This window comes from Colletotrichum lupini, chromosome 2 (genome assembly GCF_023278565.1).
Source record: "Colletotrichum lupini chromosome 2, complete sequence".
NCBI lineage: Eukaryota > Fungi > Ascomycota > Sordariomycetes > Glomerellales > Glomerellaceae > Colletotrichum > Colletotrichum lupini.
This window is the reverse complement of record NC_064675.1, coordinates 5,412,268-5,430,281: the sequence shown is the minus strand read 5'-3', so window position 1 is coordinate 5,430,281 and position 18,014 is coordinate 5,412,268. Positions and strand designations below refer to the sequence as shown.

General features: G+C 55.7%; 4 protein-coding genes across 4 annotated transcripts; 3 read left to right on the top strand and 1 right to left on the bottom strand.

Moving 5' to 3' along the window:
* Positions 1-168: 168 nt before the first annotated feature.
* On the top strand, positions 169-2,529 carry CLUP02_03964 (uncharacterized protein; the record flags this gene model as incomplete). The annotated part of the gene is made up of 8 exons (XM_049282981.1): positions 169-658; positions 738-997; positions 1,132-1,247; positions 1,451-1,625; positions 1,709-1,798; positions 1,883-2,072; positions 2,269-2,361; positions 2,411-2,529. 8 exons carry the CDS (start codon positions 169-171, stop codon positions 2,527-2,529), a joined length of 1,533 nt encoding a protein of 510 aa, XP_049140124.1.
* A 521-nt stretch (positions 2,530-3,050) lies between these two features.
* On the top strand, positions 3,051-11,968 carry CLUP02_03963 (PH domain-containing protein; the record flags this gene model as incomplete). Its single annotated transcript, XM_049282980.1, has 19 exons — positions 3,051-3,139; positions 3,201-3,412; positions 3,499-3,688; positions 3,744-3,876; positions 3,945-4,091; positions 4,155-8,129; positions 8,184-8,625; positions 8,704-8,797; positions 9,049-9,113; positions 9,211-9,302; positions 9,357-9,397; positions 9,450-9,649; positions 9,735-9,823; positions 9,949-10,091; positions 10,184-10,330; positions 10,401-10,822; positions 10,876-10,912; positions 10,967-11,081; positions 11,144-11,968. The coding sequence occupies 19 exons, from the start codon at positions 3,051-3,053 to the stop codon at positions 11,966-11,968; spliced, it is 7,458 nt and encodes a 2,485-aa protein (XP_049140123.1).
* A 1,069-nt stretch (positions 11,969-13,037) lies between these two features.
* Positions 13,038-14,433, top strand: CLUP02_03962 (uncharacterized protein; the record flags this gene model as incomplete). Its single annotated transcript, XM_049282979.1, has 3 exons — positions 13,038-13,512; positions 13,586-13,722; positions 13,789-14,433. 3 exons carry the CDS (start codon positions 13,038-13,040, stop codon positions 14,431-14,433), a joined length of 1,257 nt encoding a protein of 418 aa, XP_049140122.1.
* An 871-nt stretch (positions 14,434-15,304) lies between these two features.
* Positions 15,305-17,782, bottom strand: CLUP02_03961 (STE like transcription factor; the record flags this gene model as incomplete). Its single annotated transcript, XM_049282978.1, has 3 exons — positions 15,305-15,584; positions 15,953-17,603; positions 17,659-17,782. The coding sequence occupies 3 exons, from the start codon at positions 17,780-17,782 to the stop codon at positions 15,305-15,307; spliced, it is 2,055 nt and encodes a 684-aa protein (XP_049140121.1).
* Between the last annotated feature and the right edge of the window lie 232 nt (positions 17,783-18,014).

The window sequence follows — 18,014 nt, the reverse complement described above, 5'->3', positions numbered from 1 at the left end:
AGACTGAAACCTCACAACAAGAGAACGGCAGTTAGCCTTGCACCGACATCGCAACCCCACCATCCACACAAAATTGAACAGGAGGGGTCGAGCAGTGACGCAGCCGTGGAACTCGAGTTGATAGAACTTCTTCAAACCACCAGAGTATACACCAACACACATACAAAAATGACACGCTTTCGCCCCTGTATAGACCTGCACGCCGGCCAGGTGAAGCAGATCGTCGGCGGCACCCTCGACAGCACAACAGCCGAGCTCAAGACCAACTTTGTCTCGACGCACCCGCCGGCGCACTTTGCGCGGCTGTACAAAGACAATGAGCTCACGGGCGCCCATGTCATCATGCTGGGGCCGGGCAACACCGAGGCCGCGCGGGAGTCGCTAAAGGCGTGGCCCGGTGGGTTGCAGGTCGGAGGAGGCATCAACGACACGAACGCAAAGGAGTGGGTTGACGCCGGCGCGGAGAAGGTCATCATCACGTCCTACCTCTTTCCCGAGGGACGGTTCAGTCAGGAGAGGCTGGATGCGGTGCTGCAGGCGTTGGGAGGCGATAGGGACAAGCTTGTCATTGACCTAAGCTGCCGCCGGCGCGGAGATGACAGGTGGTTTGTGGCCATGAACAAGTGGCAGACGATCACAGACATGGAGGTCAATCAAGGTATGTTTCTAGCGGCACAGTTTGATAGACACGAAGTGCGTGGATGTCACATGGCTGGCTGACTGACTGTGTGTTGCAGAATCCATCAAGCAGCTGGAGCCCTATTGTTCAGAGTTCCTCATCCACGCAGCAGACAACGAGGGTCTGCAAAAGGGCATCGACGAGAAGCTGGTGGAGAGACTGGCCGAGTGGTGCAGTCTGCCCGTGACGTACGCCGGCGGCGGCAGGAACCTGGAGGATCTCGAGATGGTGAAGAAGCTGAGCAAGGGCAAGGTGGACCTGACGATTGGTAGCGCACTGGACTGTTTCGGTGGCAACGGGGTCAAGTTGGAGGAGTGTGTTGAGTGGAATAAATCTCAGTAATCGTCGAAAGAAAAAAAGAAAAAAAGTCGAATGCCCACAATCAACAACCAAACCAACACTTGTTCCTGGATGACAGGCGTCACATCCGACGCGGCGGCCGTGCAACTTAGCTGGAGGCGAGCGGCGATGTTGTTTCAGCCAGTGCGACGAAGCAACGGTGGGCAGATGCGCTAGAAGAAGCGAGTACAAAGAAACAAAACACGCATAATGGACTCATGGAGCTGGTGTAAAACGCACGAAGTCGGCGCAGACAGGCACTAGTCCCAACGTCTCCTCTTTCCTCTCTAGTTTTGCAGGTACGAATACCTACTAGGTAGATAGGTTTTCCTCGCTCTCGCGTGCCGATGGGACCCGGGGGGCGCGGCTTTTCTTGCGAGATAAACTTACGTACATATGTACGTACATTGCATCGAATCGTACATGATGAAGAGATGCCCTGCGTGCCCTGCACGATGGTGTGCGTCGGATCGGAAAGTCTGTTGTTGTTTGGCCCCTCTTTCGTCTGTCGCTCCTCCTCATCGTGGCTCCTCTCTTGGGGCTGAAGAGGAGGGAGGGGCTAGGATATTGCGCAGTGTTTGGGGGCCAGCAGGTGCTCCTGGCTCTTGTGGACTCGATCGGACGATGAGGAGGAGGAAGGAGGAGGAGGAGAAGCCTGGAGGGGGAGGATACGTGGATCACACTTGACAGGCAGGACCACCAGGAAGTCAATTGCGCTGCACGATGGGACGGCATTCTCGCAAAAAATGGCTTTGCGCCGGCGGGGGCGGGGACAAGACGGTGCAGCTCTTAGGAGCAAAGTCCGGGCGTGGCGGACGATCTTTCTCGTTTTTTTATACACGCACACATGCAAAGTACTTGTAGACTCGAGGAATTAGATACGAATCAATACAGACGAATCAGCAATCGAGAAAGAAGAGCACACATCAAAACAACAATAACAATGGGGAGAAAAAAACCATGGCCAGATGCATGGACAAGCAATGGCAGCCAAAAAAGCCGAGTACAGGCCGCAAGCTCGATAACAACAACAGCTTTCTTTCTCTTCTCTTCCGTCTGTTGTGTTGGTAACCCAGAGTGACATTGGATGACGAGAAATCATAACACAGCCCACCCCTGGCGAGCACGGGCAGAGGGGGAACGTCTAAAGCAACAACGAGCTCCATATCGATATCCAGCCGACGGGCTAAAATGCTCAGAGCCCACTCAACCCACCATCTGATGGGATTGTGCGATGCGATGTGATGGAGAGAAGCACGACATGCGGGAACCAAGCGTGGGCTTCCCAGGTCTAGGTCAAGGGCAAGGTCTCGACTTCTCTGACGTTTGGTACGGAGTATTGGGTAAGTAAGCCATCACGATGACTTGACCATGGACTGCAACAGCTGCAAGAACCCATGTCCTCAGCTGCTGTTGGCCCGGAGAATTATCATGGTTCAACAACAACATTGACGAGGGGGAAACCGGACAAGCATGAGATGGAGAGTAAGCCTGATGGTTTCGGGCAATAAGCAGCACACACTACTACTCCGTACATGCAGTACTGTACAGTTCTTGCGCGCACAGAAACGAAAATCAAGTTGTTGTTGATGAATATTAGGTATTCTCCTCTCTTCTTTTATCCTTCCTTTTCTTGCTCGTGGCTCCCCTCTTTCGCCTCGGATACTTGCTTTTCTAGCTTGCCTTTAGTCTCTCTCCCTGCAGACGCCGTAGCAGTGGCTGACGATCAAGACTGGAAAGATAATTCTAGAGTAGGCATCTTGTTCCCTAGGTATCCGTAGTCCACAGTAACTCGTCGTCTTCGGCATCAAAGGCATAGACCATGAACAGCCATTGGCTATTGCTCGCTTGAATACGTCTTGAGATTGCATCGTAAACCGCTGAGCAGTGTCACAGAAAGAGTGGGCACGTGCAGCAGACACCCGCCCAAAGCCACCCCGGTCGTCGGCCGTTCCCCTCTCCCCAGTGGTCCATTTTCCCATTTCTTGCCATGCTGGATGCTGGATGCTGGCTGGATTGGTGGATGGAGTGGATGGCTGGCTGGATGCTGGGCTTCGAAAAGCCTGCTGCCGCCTGCGGCTTGCCAACAACCCCTCGTCCCAACGCTCCCGTCAAAGGTACGTACCCGGTCTTTTATCGACCCCTGTCACGCCAAAAATCACACTAAACACAAGGTCGCCAGGAGCAACGCCACCGACAAAGAGCTGCCTTCCTTGTTTGTTTACTTCTTCCCCTCCGCGTACCAATCATCGAGTCCCCGCCTCAACGTCAACTCATACCGCCCGCTGCCCTTAAACAACACTCGACCACATCGACGCATCACAACACAACGTCCCGTTCACCCTCTTGTTGTTTCTCACCACAACCGCCGTCAGGAACGCTATCCCATTACCTGTTGCTGCACTTTGGCGGCATCGCCCTTTTTTGATTTTTTTTTGTGTGTGTTGCTGTCGTTTTGCGCTGTTCCCTCCCCCCTTCAGCTTCATCACCCAGCATCCCCATACTTCGGCTCTGCCCATTCCAGTCATCAGCAACCCATACCGAATTACCCTTCGATTATGACCCGAATCGGCATCTGACAGCACACATCCCCGAGAGCCACCCAAGGAGAGAAAAGTCAAACATTCATTCTAGCAGACAAAAGTCTTTCTACCGCATTTTCCCCTTTGTGTATCTTCAGAATCCGCTCTGAACCTCGCGGCAATCACCCCGGAACGCACCGCAGCAGAGTCTGCTTAACATCGGATTTTCTTTCGAGTATTGATCGCCATTACCACCACGTACTGCGATTGTCCCCCCCCAAATGCGCTTGCGCAGTCACAACAACATCACACAAAATGGCGTCTTCTGAGGATCCCGTAAGTTCTGACATACGCCGCTGCTATGATATCGCGTTGCCCGCGACTGACTCTCACTTTTCCAACAGGTACATCCTTTGCGCATTAGCAAAGGCAGCAGCACTCCGGGATCTCCCCCTCCTACCAAGGCCAGCACTGGCATCCCTCGCCCCCTTTCCGAGCTCTCTCCTTCAGACCTCAGGCGGAACTCACCGAGCTTCAAGCAGCCCTCCAAGGTAAGCGGACCGTGTCTGAGACACAATCCCCGTCTAGAATTTCCACTAACAGCTGTCGTATAGAAAATGACCCTCAACACCGACTCCTCTCCATTCCAGTCGTCCCCACTAGAGACTACTACGTCTCCCAGACTGTTTTGGCAGAAGCGCAACCTGGACTCCATCAGCACCGAGAACAGCGGATTATACGGTGGCGCACGTCACGGCTCGCCTTCGCCAACCCGACGCACTTCCATCGAACGTCTCCAAAGAGCCTCTCGAGTCAAGAACAGCAACATTCTCGCTCTCGAGCAGAAGCAGGAATACGATCCCACAAGAGTCCCCCAAATTGAGCGTCCTCTCGCTAAGCATTCCGGACCCTCATATGACGGAACGACAACAATCATCAATGGCCTACGATCTTCTGATTCTCTGAACAGAGGCATCGGCCACCAGCGCAACAACAGCAGCAGGTCGAGCATCCCCATCTTCAGCCCGACAACGAGCCCTACCAAGGGTTCTACACCAATGCAAATCAACCCTGCGAACCCGCCGCGCAGCCCGGGCAAGGACCAAGGGTCCCCTATCAAGTCTTCCCTTTCGAGAAGCAACTTCAAGAGCAGCTTCGACCCCGAGACTGGCACCTGGTCGGCCGACACTTCTTTCGACGATCGCGAGCTTCCTTCCGGAAAGTCGCTTCATCGCCACGCCAAGAGCGTCACCTTTGACGCGGCTCCTCCTCAAATCAACGAATATGAGATGGCCACGCCGGACATTTCTTCCATAGGATCCAACTCACGCGAGGGCAGCTTCGACTCCATGGATGACGAAGACGACGAGGACGGACACTACCACTTTGGAGATCACGATATGGAGGGTGACAGTTTCGATGCGTCGCTAGAGGATACAGACAAGACTCCCGTCGTCGGTCCTGACGATTGGAGACAGTCTGCTGAGCGTATGGAGGATCCCTTCGATGGAAGCCCCATGCCAGATGCACTTCCACCTCGTATCGGCCGCACAGAACACACTCGATCTGACTCGTCAACTTCGGATCACCGCCCCCTGCCTCCTCTTCCCGGCATGGGCTCACCCGCCCGTGGTTCGCCCGCCTTCAGTGACTCCCGGTCTTCTCCTGGCCTGTCCGCGACAGCAGAGAGAATGGTGGGCGCCCACCGTAGCTTGCCACCGCCCCCACCGGCAGCTGCCAGCAAGAACGAGATCCAGAGCATCGGCAACGGCAAGATGACTCTCGAAGAGAGACTGAAGCTTATGATGCTTTCAGACGACCACAAGTCTGCCAACGAGCAGCAGAGAGAGCGTCGCCTTCGTCGCGGTGCTCAGCGTGATAGAATTCAGAGCCCCGCTTCCGATACTGAGACAGCCGAGTCCAGCATGCTTTCCGCTGATGCAGATGAGGCTGATGATACCATTGGAGATATCTCTGCCCTCGAGGACTACGAGTTGCCTAGCCGTATCTCCCGTGAGTCCATCATGCGTCGCGTCAATGGTGGCGCCAATGACCAAGGAGGTGACTACTTCTCCTCGCCTGCGCCTAGCTCCAGCCCCGAGCGACCCAGCCCTGAGCGTCTTCTGCCCCTGCCCCTTGACCCGGATGTCCCAATTCCTTCCACTGAAGACTCCATCCTGGATGACATCTCCGAGCTTAGCGACGAGGGTAGTGTCATTATCCACAGAGATGAGGCCTCTGATGTCGACACCGAGTCAATCACAGACTTCTACGCGCGGTCTGACATTGACGAGAACGATGCCGATTCCGCTAGCCATTACTCTGACGGACCGGCTCGCCAGCCCGAGGTCACTCAGGTCGACGAGGACATCCTCACACCTCGTGCTGCTAGCCCCTTCCAGACATTTGACTTGGCCTCAGAGATAAGACCCCTGGAGCTCAAGTCCGACAAGGGTTTCAGCTCGCCCGAGCAACGCGCTGTCTCTCCGGCTGACCTCCCAGTCAGGGAGCTGACACCCGAGACAAAGGTTGAAGAGGATATCGAGCCTACAAGCGAGCCTCAGGATGAGGTTGTTGAACAGCCTCAGCCCGAACCCGAGGTCGAGAAGGAGCCGTCGCCAGAGATGACAGTCGATGCACCTGTCGATACTGCCTCTGAGCGCAAGCACAGCCTCCCCGAATTCCACGACGAGGGCAGGGACAACGAGTTCTCCAAGGGCTTGCAGTCGTTCATGCTTCCTCCGCCTCCGGAGCCGTCTGCCGAGGAAGTCGAGGAGCTTCAGCCCCCGCCAAAGATGACGGAGCATCAGGCTGAAATGCAGCGCCCCGTGACCCCGAAGCATCTCTCCAAGCCTGATTACGACGGCTCCGGCTGGGGTGATCCAGAGGATGAAGAGTATGAGGAGGAGCCCGGTACGCCCGAGTCTGTCATTCATCGACCCATGTCCGATTCTGAATCAGAAGTCTTCGACGAGCTGCCCATGGAATCTCCTGCTATTCCGGAGAGGCAGGCGACAATCAAGGCATCTGGATCCAAGTTGAAGACCAGACCTTCCAACACACCCTCTGACATCATTGCCATGAGGGAAGCCCGGCGCCAAGTTAGTCGCGAGGTGCCCGACATTCCAGCCATTCCTGAACGCCACCGCAACAGGCTGTCAAGGGATCTGCAGGGAGAGCCAACTATCCACGACGACGAAGAATTCGTGGACCGCCGCTCGAGCTTCAAGAAGCGCAGTCTCACATTGGATCTTGACTTTGGCCTCAGCCTTGACCAAGATTTTGATCGTGTCATTGAACAACAAAAGGTTGCTTTTTCTCAACTAGTCCCCAAATCTCGCATCGCAAGTGGCAGCACCAGCAGACAAGTGTCCAAGCCGACCGCGACCACGAATAAAATCATTTCACCAGACAGGAAAGAGTCACAGAATGCTAACCAGAAGAACCAGCGCGGATACCTCATGCGCCAGAACACCAAAGTTGTTACAGCGAGCGACAAAGAGTCTTCTGACATGTGGAAGACCCGATCTGCTGGCAACTCCCCCGTTAAGACAGACCGCCCTCAGTCATGGACCGTCGAGCCCTGGAACGGTAGGCCCAGACAGAAGAGCATCAGACGCCGCGCCAACACAAGTGGTCCTGTGCCGCCTATGCCTGGCCAGGAGAGCAATGCTCAAACTCTGAACCCCCTGGCTGAAGAGGACTTGAACCCGGAGCTTGCGACCGAGGAAAGCGGCGAACGTGGACGCCTCTTCGTCAAGGTTCTTGGAGTCAAGGATCTCGACCTGCCCATTCCCCGAAGTATGTTCCACCCTCCCAAGCCTCATCTCCAGATTACTGACAATTGTTTAGCTGAGCGTACCTGGTTCAGCCTGACGCTTGACAATGGTGTCCATTGTGTCACAACCGCCTGGCTTGAGCTTGCTCGCAACGCTCCCGTCGGCCAGGAGTTTGAACTTGTGGTTCCCAACGACCTGGAGTTCCAGCTGACCCTCAACGTGAAGCTGGAGAAGCCCGCGCCTGCCAAGAAGGTGATCGTGCAGTCTCCTACTAAGGCTAGCAAGCCCAAGACGTCTACCTTTAGCAGGGTGTTCGCGTCTCCCAAGAAGCGGAAGGAGATGGAGTTGCGCCAGCGCGAAGAGGAGGAGCGTGTAGCCGCTGAGCAGCAAAAGGCTGCTCAGGCCAGACAGATGAAGGTCGCGCCTACCGCCTGGGACTTATTGTCTCCACTCGCGGCTGAGGATGGCAGCTTTGCTCGTTCGTACGTGTGCCTCAAAGAGCACGAGTCGCGCTGTTACGGTCGCCCCTACGTCGTTGACGTGGCTTGCTTCAACGAGTGGGCGACTGAAGAGGCTACCTTCGCCTCCAGCGTCAAGAGCAAGCGTGGTAATACTGCTGTTGTCCGCCGCGCCCCCTACAAGATTGGAAAGTTGGAGCTACAGTTGCTCTTTGTGCCCCGTCCCAAGGGATCCACCGAGGAGGACATGCCCAAGAGCATGAACTCTTGTATCCGAGAGCTTAAGGCTGCGGAGGAGCGCCTTGCTAAGAACTGGGAAGGTCACCTGAGCCAACAGGGTGGCGACTGCCCTGTAAGTTTCGTGTCATATCCGATTCATACCGAATACGTGCTAATCTCATCAAAGTACTGGCGTCGACGATACTTCAAGCTTGTTGGCCAGAAGCTCACGGCCTACCACGAGGCTACCCGTCAACCCCGAGCTACTATCAACCTGGCTAATGCCAAGAGGCTGATTGACGACCGGCGTGCCCTGACGGAGCGAGAGACGACCGGCAAGGGCGGCAGACGTCGGCGATCAGCCTTCGCCGAGGAAGAAGAAGGATACATGTTTGTCGAGGAGGGTTTCCGCATCCGCTTCAACAACGGCGAGACCATTGACTTCTACGCCGACACAGCCGAGGACAAGCAGGGCTGGCTGTTGGCTCTGACGGACCTCATTGGTACCGGTCGCGGCGACAGCGAGGACGATGTTGGTGGTTCTCGCAAGCAGGGCAAGTGGTGCGAGCTCATCCTCAAGAGAGAGGAGGCGCTGCGACGGCGGCAAGAGGGCCGACGGGTGCACTCGCGTACGAAGAGCACATTCAACTAATACCCCTTCTTTTCTTGATGATTTGGCATGATCGGCACGAGTAGGGGACACGAAGTAATGGGGAGGCACGGCATGATCTATGATTCTCTTGGACCTGGAGTTCGTGATCGGATCATCATGTTGTCTTTGGTCCGCTGTTGCGATGACTTGTGTCTTGTGGACTGCGCGCTTGCCTGAATATCTAATAATTTGGCAGACAGGATGGCGTTTGGGCATGGTTTGGATGGCGATGGCGATGGAGGAAATTCCGGAGATTGAGAGCTTGTTGTTTTAAATTCGCACTCGGCTTCTTTTGAGCATTGTTCTAGGAGTCGGGTAGCCCGTTTGGTTGTACGTATCATGTTGTACTAAAATGGGAGGTTTTTATCGTTAAATTGTTTGGCATTGCATTTTCGTGCAGTGATATCTGTTGCCTTGTCTACTTGGGTCATAATCCGAGGGCAATTGAGTTCACCCTAGGTCCTGGTAAGTTCGTAGTCACCTACGTGAGGAGCGCATGCATCACGTGCGTGGTGATGTGCATAAAGTTGCTGGACCCTTGCTCCATTGATGTTCTTGTCAGTGAAGGGAAGCCACGGGGGCGCAGCTGGCCGGGGGAGTTTCACCAAGGTATCCATCCGTACCGAAGGTAATGTGCAGCGGCACGAATTGCAGGTGGGTACGTACCCATCCAGAGCAATGGATTGCTGCTCGCTACCTGAATTGCAGTGGGCTGGCAGCAGTAGCAGGCGGGCGGCAGCACCCACTTCGTCTTCCCGTTAGTTCGTTATTTTGGAAGGGCCCGCCAGCAACAGCTCCCAGCTATCTTATTACACCGAATCCTCCCCTTTTGGATCACCAAGAGATCGCAGGTTACGTCGCTTTTCCCTACACAGCATTGCATATCGTCTGCCTCTTTCTTTACCGACCCCTTACCCTCCTCCCTCCCGCCACCCGGGTCTTCCAAAACATAAATCATCCTCAATGGCGGGCCGCTTTGTGCGAGCGTCGAAATATCGTGGGTCTTTTTTTTTGTTCAAACTGTCGCATGCAACCGTGTTGCGCTGGGACGAGCTGACTACTGACGCCCGATTCCCTCTCGTCTAGGACACGTCTTTGGCAAGCCGACCCGGAAGGAGTTCTGCTACGATAATCTTCACATCAGCCGAAATGCCTGGGATACCAACTTGGTGAAGGTAAGTAAGGGGTTCGCTCCTTTGCTTCTTTTGCCCTCCTGCCGAGACAATTGATGGGGGGGCAAGACCGGGGTCGACAGGAGAACACAAGAGAAAGAGGCTGACCAGAAACTCGCAACCTTTAGGCCAACCCCGACTACCTCTCCGTCAATTGGGATGCCGGCGGTGGCGGCGCTTTCGCTGTCATCCCCCTTGGCGAGAAGGGAAAGGTGCCCGACCAGATCCCGCTGTTTCGAGGCCATACCGCCACCGTCTTGGATACCGACTGGTACGCCGATCCCCGCGACGCCGCGACCCGCGCGCACCATCCACCGACGACGGCGAGCGCACGCGACAATCATACTGATGACCACGTGCTAGGAACCCCTTCAACGACCGCGTGATTGCTTCTGGATCTGAGGATGGAAAGGTCTTCCTCTGGCAGGTTCCCGAGAACTTCACCCTCTACACCGATGCCGACGAGCCCGCCGATGTCTCTCCCGTCAGCAAGCTCGCTGGCCACTCGAGGTTCGTTGCCCGTGACCTCCTCTTCTCGCACTCCACTTTCTCGGCCATGATGCTGATATGTAACATACAGAAAGGTCGGCCAGGTCCAGTTCAACCCCGCTGCGGAAAACATTCTCGCGTCCGCATCCGGCGACTTTACGATCAAGCTCTGGGACATCACCACCGGCTCGCCCACCCACACCCTGAAGCACAACGACATCGTCCAGAGTCTGTCGTGGAACGCCAGCGGCTCCATGTTGGTCACGACATCTCGCGACAAGAAGATCCGCGTGTGGGATGTGCGCGCCGAGAAGCCGGTCCACGAGGCCCCAGGCCACCCGGGCGCCAAGAACAGCAGAGCTGTCTGGATGGGCGAGCACAACCGTTTCGCCACGGCTGGTTTCTCGCGCATGAGCGAGCGTCAGCTTGCGCTGTGGGAGCCTGGCCGCAGTGAGCCGATTGGAGGTTTCAGCATGCTGGACTCCATCTCTGGTGTCATCATGCCTTTCTGGGGTCAGTGTTGGAGGTCCATCCTTCGTAAGGGACAGTTGCTAAACTACGGACAGATGACGGATCCAACTGCTTGTATCTTGCTGGCAAGGGGTAAGTAGTTCATTGAGCAGAGTATAGTCCTTGGCGTACTGACAGTTCTGACAGCGACGGCAACATCCGATACTACGAGTACGAGAACGACAAGTTCGAATACCTGAGCGAGTACAAGTCCGCCGAGCCCCAAAGAGGCATTGCTTTCGTTCCTCGTCGTGGCATTAACGTAGGTCGACTTTAGCGCGCGCGTGATGGAATATCTAGAGAGCCATATCTAACGCCGCGTAGGTGCACGAGAACGAGGTCATGAGAGCCTACAAGACGGTCAACGATAGCTACATCGAGCCCATCTCTTTCACCGTCCCCCGTAGAGCCGAAACCTTCCAGTCCGATATCTTCCCCCCTGCTACTGGCCTCAAGCCTGCCGTCAGCGCCAAGGATTGGCTCGATGGCAAGACTGGCATTCCCTCCAAGATCGACTTGGAGAGTGTGTACGAGGGTACCGCCCCGAAGGAGGTTGCCTCTGACTACAAGCCTCCCGTGATCGCCTCGGCTCCTCCTCCAGCTGCAAAGCCTGCGCCAAAGCCCGCCCCCGCTCCGGAGCCTACTCCGGTGGCACGCTCACCCCCTCCCTCAATGAAGGAGCAGCAGGCCTCCATGTCCAACATGGCCAACAAGTTCAAGGATGACGAGCCTGCTGAGCCTGAGGATGAGGACGACGACTCAAGCTTTGAGGAGGTACAAAGACCAGCTCAGCGCGCCGCGGCCCCTGCTGCAGCTCCTGCTCCTGTCCGTGCCGAGCCGGCTAAGATTCCCTCGCCTATCAAGGCCGCCTCCCCTGCTCAAGTCAAGTCGCCTCCCGCACAACAGTCCCCTGTCAAGCCCGCATCTGCCAACTCACCTGCATCCTCGACGCACATTGAGTCATCTCTGGATCAGATCAGACAGATGCTTGAGCAGCAGACCAAGCTCATTGGCAAGCAGAACGACAAGATTAGCAAGTTGTCGGACGAAGTCGAGGGGCTGAAGCGCAAGGTGAACGCTGGCGGGTCTCAGGACCAGAGCGAGAGGATCAGACAATTGGAGCTGGAACTTGAGGCCGCGCGGTCTTAGGGAATCTCCTCTGATATTTTTGTGTGACCTACAGCGTGTAAAAGAAATGGGGTCTAAGGGGGAGTGTGCATCTGGAGAAGGGAGAGATGTGATGAAAACTGGGTCTTTGGGATGGATAGCAAGCAGTGATTGTCACAAGCAGAGTTAGTTTGGTGTTATAAGTACCTATCTTGTTCTCTTTCCCCTTCAGGTCGTTTCTTTGGTGCATGCTGTGTGAGCGCATGGCTGGCGGTGATGCGTCGACCTATGAACCACGTAGCCCACTTGTAAGTTTAGTTGGTATATAGGTTACCAGCGTGTTCATGGAGGTGGTGAACCATAGGAAGGCTCTGATAAATGTCAGTCCGCCCAGGTGATGGTTTCATCTGGTCCATTGGATGTGGGCTGTTCTTGGCACTTTGAGGGACTAGAAGATAGTTTCCTGTCGCAAGACGTGTCAGATCCAAGGAAACTTTCTTTTTCTTTCTCCTTGGAAACAGATCAACCTGCTGTGCGCATGTGTCTGGGGGATTCTCTTCATCTCATGTTGTTGTTTAGCTGTGGGAGGTGAACTCTGATGCAAGATGCCTAGTCGACGTGTCTAGTTGTGCAGTCATTGTCGCATCCAAGAAATAACACTGGATGGTTGGTGAGCAGGGGGGGAATTTGGGGGCTTTAGCATCCCACCAAGGCTGATGGGAGCTTTGACGTCTTTTGACGTCTTTGAACCCCCCTCCCATCCATATTGATGTAGTGGAGGCTGCAGCCAATGAGGATGTTCTCCAGCCACATGCTGGGCGAGGCTGAGAAAGGGGACCTTCTCTCGGACCCGCTGAAATTTTCAAGATTGTCGCGATAAGATAGGTCGTCTGCATACCGTAGAAGTTTCGGTTGCTGAAGGACTTTTTTGCCCCCCCAACAATACTGCAACAATCGGAGTACGACAACGAAGCTACGGTCACTGCTTTCTGTCGCAGCAACGAATCGGGGACAATCGTCTCCTCCACTGTACATTCCACATTTCGCTTCCCCGAGCAAGAGCAACGACCGCAAACCTACAAGCTCAAAATCTCGACCCGAGACCGCGAACATGGCCTCGGTTCTCGGAAAGCGCAAGCCCTCTGCGTCGACTGCCAAGACGAGAAAGCCCACTGCGACGGCATCAAGCAAGACTGCCGCACCGGCATTGAGAAAGACGAAGAGCGCCGAGGGCCTCAAGAAATCATCCGCCACCGCGACGGCGACGAAGAAGAGGACGACGGCCACCAAGATGACGAAGGCGAGAAAGGCTGAGGAAAGGGACGAAGAGGAGGAGGATACATCCATGCTGGACGCGCAAGAGATTTTCAGACGGCATTTTGAGGCGCAGTTCAAACCAATTGAGGAGAAGAGCGCGCCGAAGCGCAAGAAGAGCAAGGCCAAGGCCGAAGAGGAGGAGGAGGGGGACAGCGCGAGCGGAAGTGACGAGGAGGTTGACGAAGGCGAAGAGGACGTCTTTGAGGACGAGGGTGCTGACGGCGAGGAGGGGGAGGGGGAGGAGTGGAGTGGTCTCTCTGGCGACGAGGGTAAGTCAACCCGCTGGGCGTAATGTCCAGAAATGCTATGGAGAAGACCGTTGACTAACGAGAGACTCAACAGAAGACGACTACGACGAGGACAGCGACATCCCTTACGACGACATCGACGAGAACCCCGTCATCGAGGTCGTAGACCACACCAAATCCAACGCCCCTCCCGTCGTCAGCATGAGCAAGCGCGAACTCAAGGCCTTCATGGTACCTCCCTCCTTCTCGTCCTCACGTCTCGATATCTCACTAACCTCCTCCTCCTCCTCCTCATAGTCCTCCAAACCCCCCTCCCAAACAGACCCCTCCCCAACCTCCCTCACAGCAGCACAACCCCCCGACGACCCAGACGACGAAAACGACAAGTCCATGCTCGCAAACGACCTCGCCCTCCAACGCCTCCTCTCCGAATCCCACCTCCTCGCCCGCCACGCCGTCTCCCCCTTCTCCAACCCGTCCAACGCCGCCTCCAAGTCCTTTTCCGAGGGCAAACTCCGCCAGCGCCAGACGGACCTGCGCACGCGGTCCCTCGCCGGCGCGCAGGGGGTGTCCGGCGTCAAATCCATCTTTGTCCAGGAAAAGATGCCGATGGCGATGCGCAAGGGCATCGTCGCCAGCACGGCCAAGCGCGAGGAGAAGCGCAGGAAGACGGCGAGGGAGAACGGAATCGTGTTGGAGAGGGATGCGCCCAAGAAGGCGACGAAGAAGGAGAGCGGCGGCGGGGGTAGGTTTGGACAGAGGGGCCTTGATGGGCTTGATGTTGGAAGGATGAGGGGCGCCGAGCTGAGGTTGAGCGAGAGGGATGTTCGGAACATCGAGGGCGGCGGCGGCGGCGGGCGCGGTGGTGGACGTGGAGGTCGGGGCGGAAGGGGAGGGAGAGGTGGTGGTGGTGGTGGTAGAGGAGGCCGCGGGAGGAGGTAGATTGATCGTCTACCATGCCGCAAGACTCCCGAGGCCTTATATACCTACAGTAATAGGTGCCTCACGTCTGCAGCGGCTCATAGTCTTTCTCAAGGCAGTAGATCTGAAAGAGACGAGGCTTTACGCAAATTGTTTGTTCTCCGTCCATAATGCTCAAATGCTTACACGTGACTGGGTCTCAATACATGTCCACTTGCTGGCACGCACAAACCTATTCATCTCAAGTCCGTCTTAGTCCTCACAACTTTAGAGCATCAGTCACATTCGAGAACACATCACTGACAAGGAACCGGACTTGGAAAGGTGAATCAACATTCGAGACTCTGCTTATTGTTTCGTGGCAACCCCTGTCGAGCAATCAAAGGAATGCTCGGCAGTCTTCTCCCCCTGGTATCATCTGGCCTTCTGGCGAGTGTTCTTTTCTCAACTATGCCTCTCCAGCACAAAGGAAAAAGAAACAAACTATATATACATGTGCGAGTCGTTTCTCTTCTTCGCATATCGACCCTAAGCTCATGCATAAAAATCTCCCTTTTCGACGGGTACTTTCAAACGTCGAGATCTTCCCAGTCTCTCCGTACGTACCTCTATGTGTGCGAGTTTCCTTTTTGGTGTCTGAGACCGTCGGCCAGACTCGATGCTGAACACATGAAACTGAAAATGAAATAAAAATTCGCCCGGAGCCAGAGGAGCAATTGTCCAGTCGCTAACGCGTGCCGAAATCCATCTTCTGGATGGATGAAGAAAAAAGAAAAAGCCCCTAACCCATTCCGAACCTTTGTCATAGCCATGCCGCCCTCTAAGTAACACCGTATCGAAGGAAACGTAACTCCAGTCATAACGAGAGCCGAAGCTCGTGAGGTGTCGTCTCTCACATGATGGCGCTCGCGTTCACTGCCGGTTGGCTGATGGTCATCGGCATGCTGAGCGTCTGCAAGCTGTTGAACGATTGCGCCATGCCGTTCGATGTCGGCGGTGTCGAGCCGTTGGCAACACCGTTGAGCGAAGCGGTGACGTAGGCGTTCTCGGAGTTGGGCGATGCCTCCTCGAGGGAACCCAGCTGGTCCTCGCCAGAGTACTCTTCCTCCTCCTCGCCGGAGAAGTTGAGAGCAGCCTCGCCGTTCTCACCACGGTCATGAGTACGCTTGTGTCTGTTGAAACATCAAAGTCAGTCCATGCTATGCGACGAGGTGGGTTCCCCCCTAAAACTTGGTGGCTGCGTAGTGATGATGATGAAGTCTGTGTTGTGGCGCGGCGGTTTGGACGTTGGTTTTCATCGCTTGGGGTCTCGCTCCACATTACATCTTTCTTGACAAAGGAAATGACAAAGGAAATGAGATGAAGGAAAGTTGGGGCATACTGTGCTAGGTTGTCTGATCTGGAGAATGCCTTGCTACAATAAGGGCAGATGTAGGGTCTTTCTTGTGTATGTGTTCTCACGTGTCTGGAGGTTTGGTCAGATTTCAGGCAGGTCGTTTTTTTTTGGTTGATCACAAATAGAATCGAGTCTGGTTCTTACCTCTTGAGGTGCTCTAATCTCTTGAAGAGACGACCACACGTGGGAATAGGGCAGGAGTGGGACTTCTGGGGGTAGGGACCAAGTTCCATGACAGTCGCGGGGCGGGCTCTGCGAACGACACCGTTGGGGCCCTGCATGCCAGGCCGGGGAGCGCCGTTCATAGAACCATCACCGGACATATCATCGTGTTGGAGGTGGGAGTAGTCTTGCTGCTGGAGGGACATGGGGTTGAGAGCGGGGCTGCCCTCGACAGTGGACAGCGGAGTGCCGTGCCGGGACAGGTCCAGCATCTCCTTGTGCTGCTGGCTTACCATGGACATGGCGGAGCTGCTGTAGGCAAGGCCGGGCGGGGAGTTGTCTGCAGATTCGTCGCCTTCAGCCACAGGACCGACGGATGCAGAGACCGACCGCCGGAGATCCGAGGGTCTGTGCTGCTGTTGGTGTTGTTGGTGCTGCTGTTGCTGAGCGGCAGCCTGTGCCTGCGCTTGGGCAGTGGCAGCGGCAATGGCTGACATTGACGGCGGGATGGATGAACGCCGTCTCCTCTGCTTGTAGGTGGGGGATCCTTCAATGACGGAGTAGACGTTGTTTGAACCATAGGCTCTCGAGAACTGAGGGCCGGCGAGGTTGGAGGGGGGAAGCTGGATCATGCCGTTGAGACCGTTGACGTTGCCGCCCATGTGGTCGGGGATGGCGGTGTACAGGCCGGTCTCCTCGTTGGCGATGTAGGCGGGCTCGGCGGCCATGCCCAAGGCCTGCTGGGGAGGTGTAATGGGCTCGAAGGAGATTCCGCGGTTGCTGTAGTCCTCATACTGAGAAGAGACGAATGACGGGGCGGGAGAGTACTCGAGGCCGTAGGCGGGCATCGAAGCGTGTCTCTGGTGACCCTGGGTGATGGGAACACCGTTCTGGTTGTACTGGACGCGAGCGAAATCGGGTTCCCTCTTGACCATCTGCTGGGGAGGCATCTGCTGAGGCATGCCCATCGCTCCGTAGGGCACCATCGACTCCATGCCATCCTGCATAGGAGCAACAGATTGGGGAATCATTTGCGGGGGCGGCATGTTGTCCATGGGTCTCATGATCGGCGAGGTGGACTGGGACTGAGAGAAGGTGACCTGCTGGGCGTTGAAAGACGAGGAGTTGGCCTGCTGGGCCTTGGTGAGCTGCTCATAGAGCGACTGGGACGAGTCGTACTGGAATGACAGAGCAGGCTCGCTAACGGCGACGGTGGTGGCCTCCTGACCCATCTTCTCGCGCTTCAGATCACGCTCGAGAGCGTCGAGGAAGAGCCTGTCGTGGGGTACGCTGTACCAGTAGAAGACCTTCTGCTTCTTTTGTGTGCGAATGCAGTTGTTCTTGTAGAGGAAGTCGAGGAAGGGGCTCTTGGGCTCCTCGAGCGATGCATCGGTTCCCGACTTCAGGTTTCTCAAGTCGGAGAAGATGCCCTCCTCGAACTTCTTGGAGTTCTTCACTGGCCGGCCGAAAGCCTGAAATCTGAAGGACAGGCATCTGACGATGTCGGTTCCGGAGATGTGGAAGAGGTTGTTCCAGAGAACGCAAGAGACGTACTCGCCCGTGGGAAGGAGAAATCTGCGGATGTACTGATCGGGTTGCCAATCAACAGGAGCAGAAATGAGGAAGTATTTCACTGGGAGACGAGTCAATTGAGATCTTTGAGAATTACCGATTGAATTTCGACTTACGGTTGTCAACCTGTTGCAAAGCGACCTGGGCGTCGTGAGGCAACGCCTGCTGGGCCTCGGTGCTCAGCATGAAGGTCTCTGGCTTTTGGGGGGCCATGCCCGCGGCGGCATGTTGTGAGTACATGCTGTCGAATTCGTTGTGATGGGGGTTGACGACGGGTGTCGGTCGCGTCTGACCGGTTCGAGAGCGAGGTCGCGCGGGTGATTCGCCTCGGCAGGATTGCGGAGGTGACGAAGAGTCAAAGAAATGGTGTGTTCGTTTGCGAGACGGAGATCCGCAAAGCTGATTGAAGGCGCTGCCCTGGTTGGATGAGCCCGGTAATGGGATCGTTGCTAGTTTTCTTTTTGATTGATTT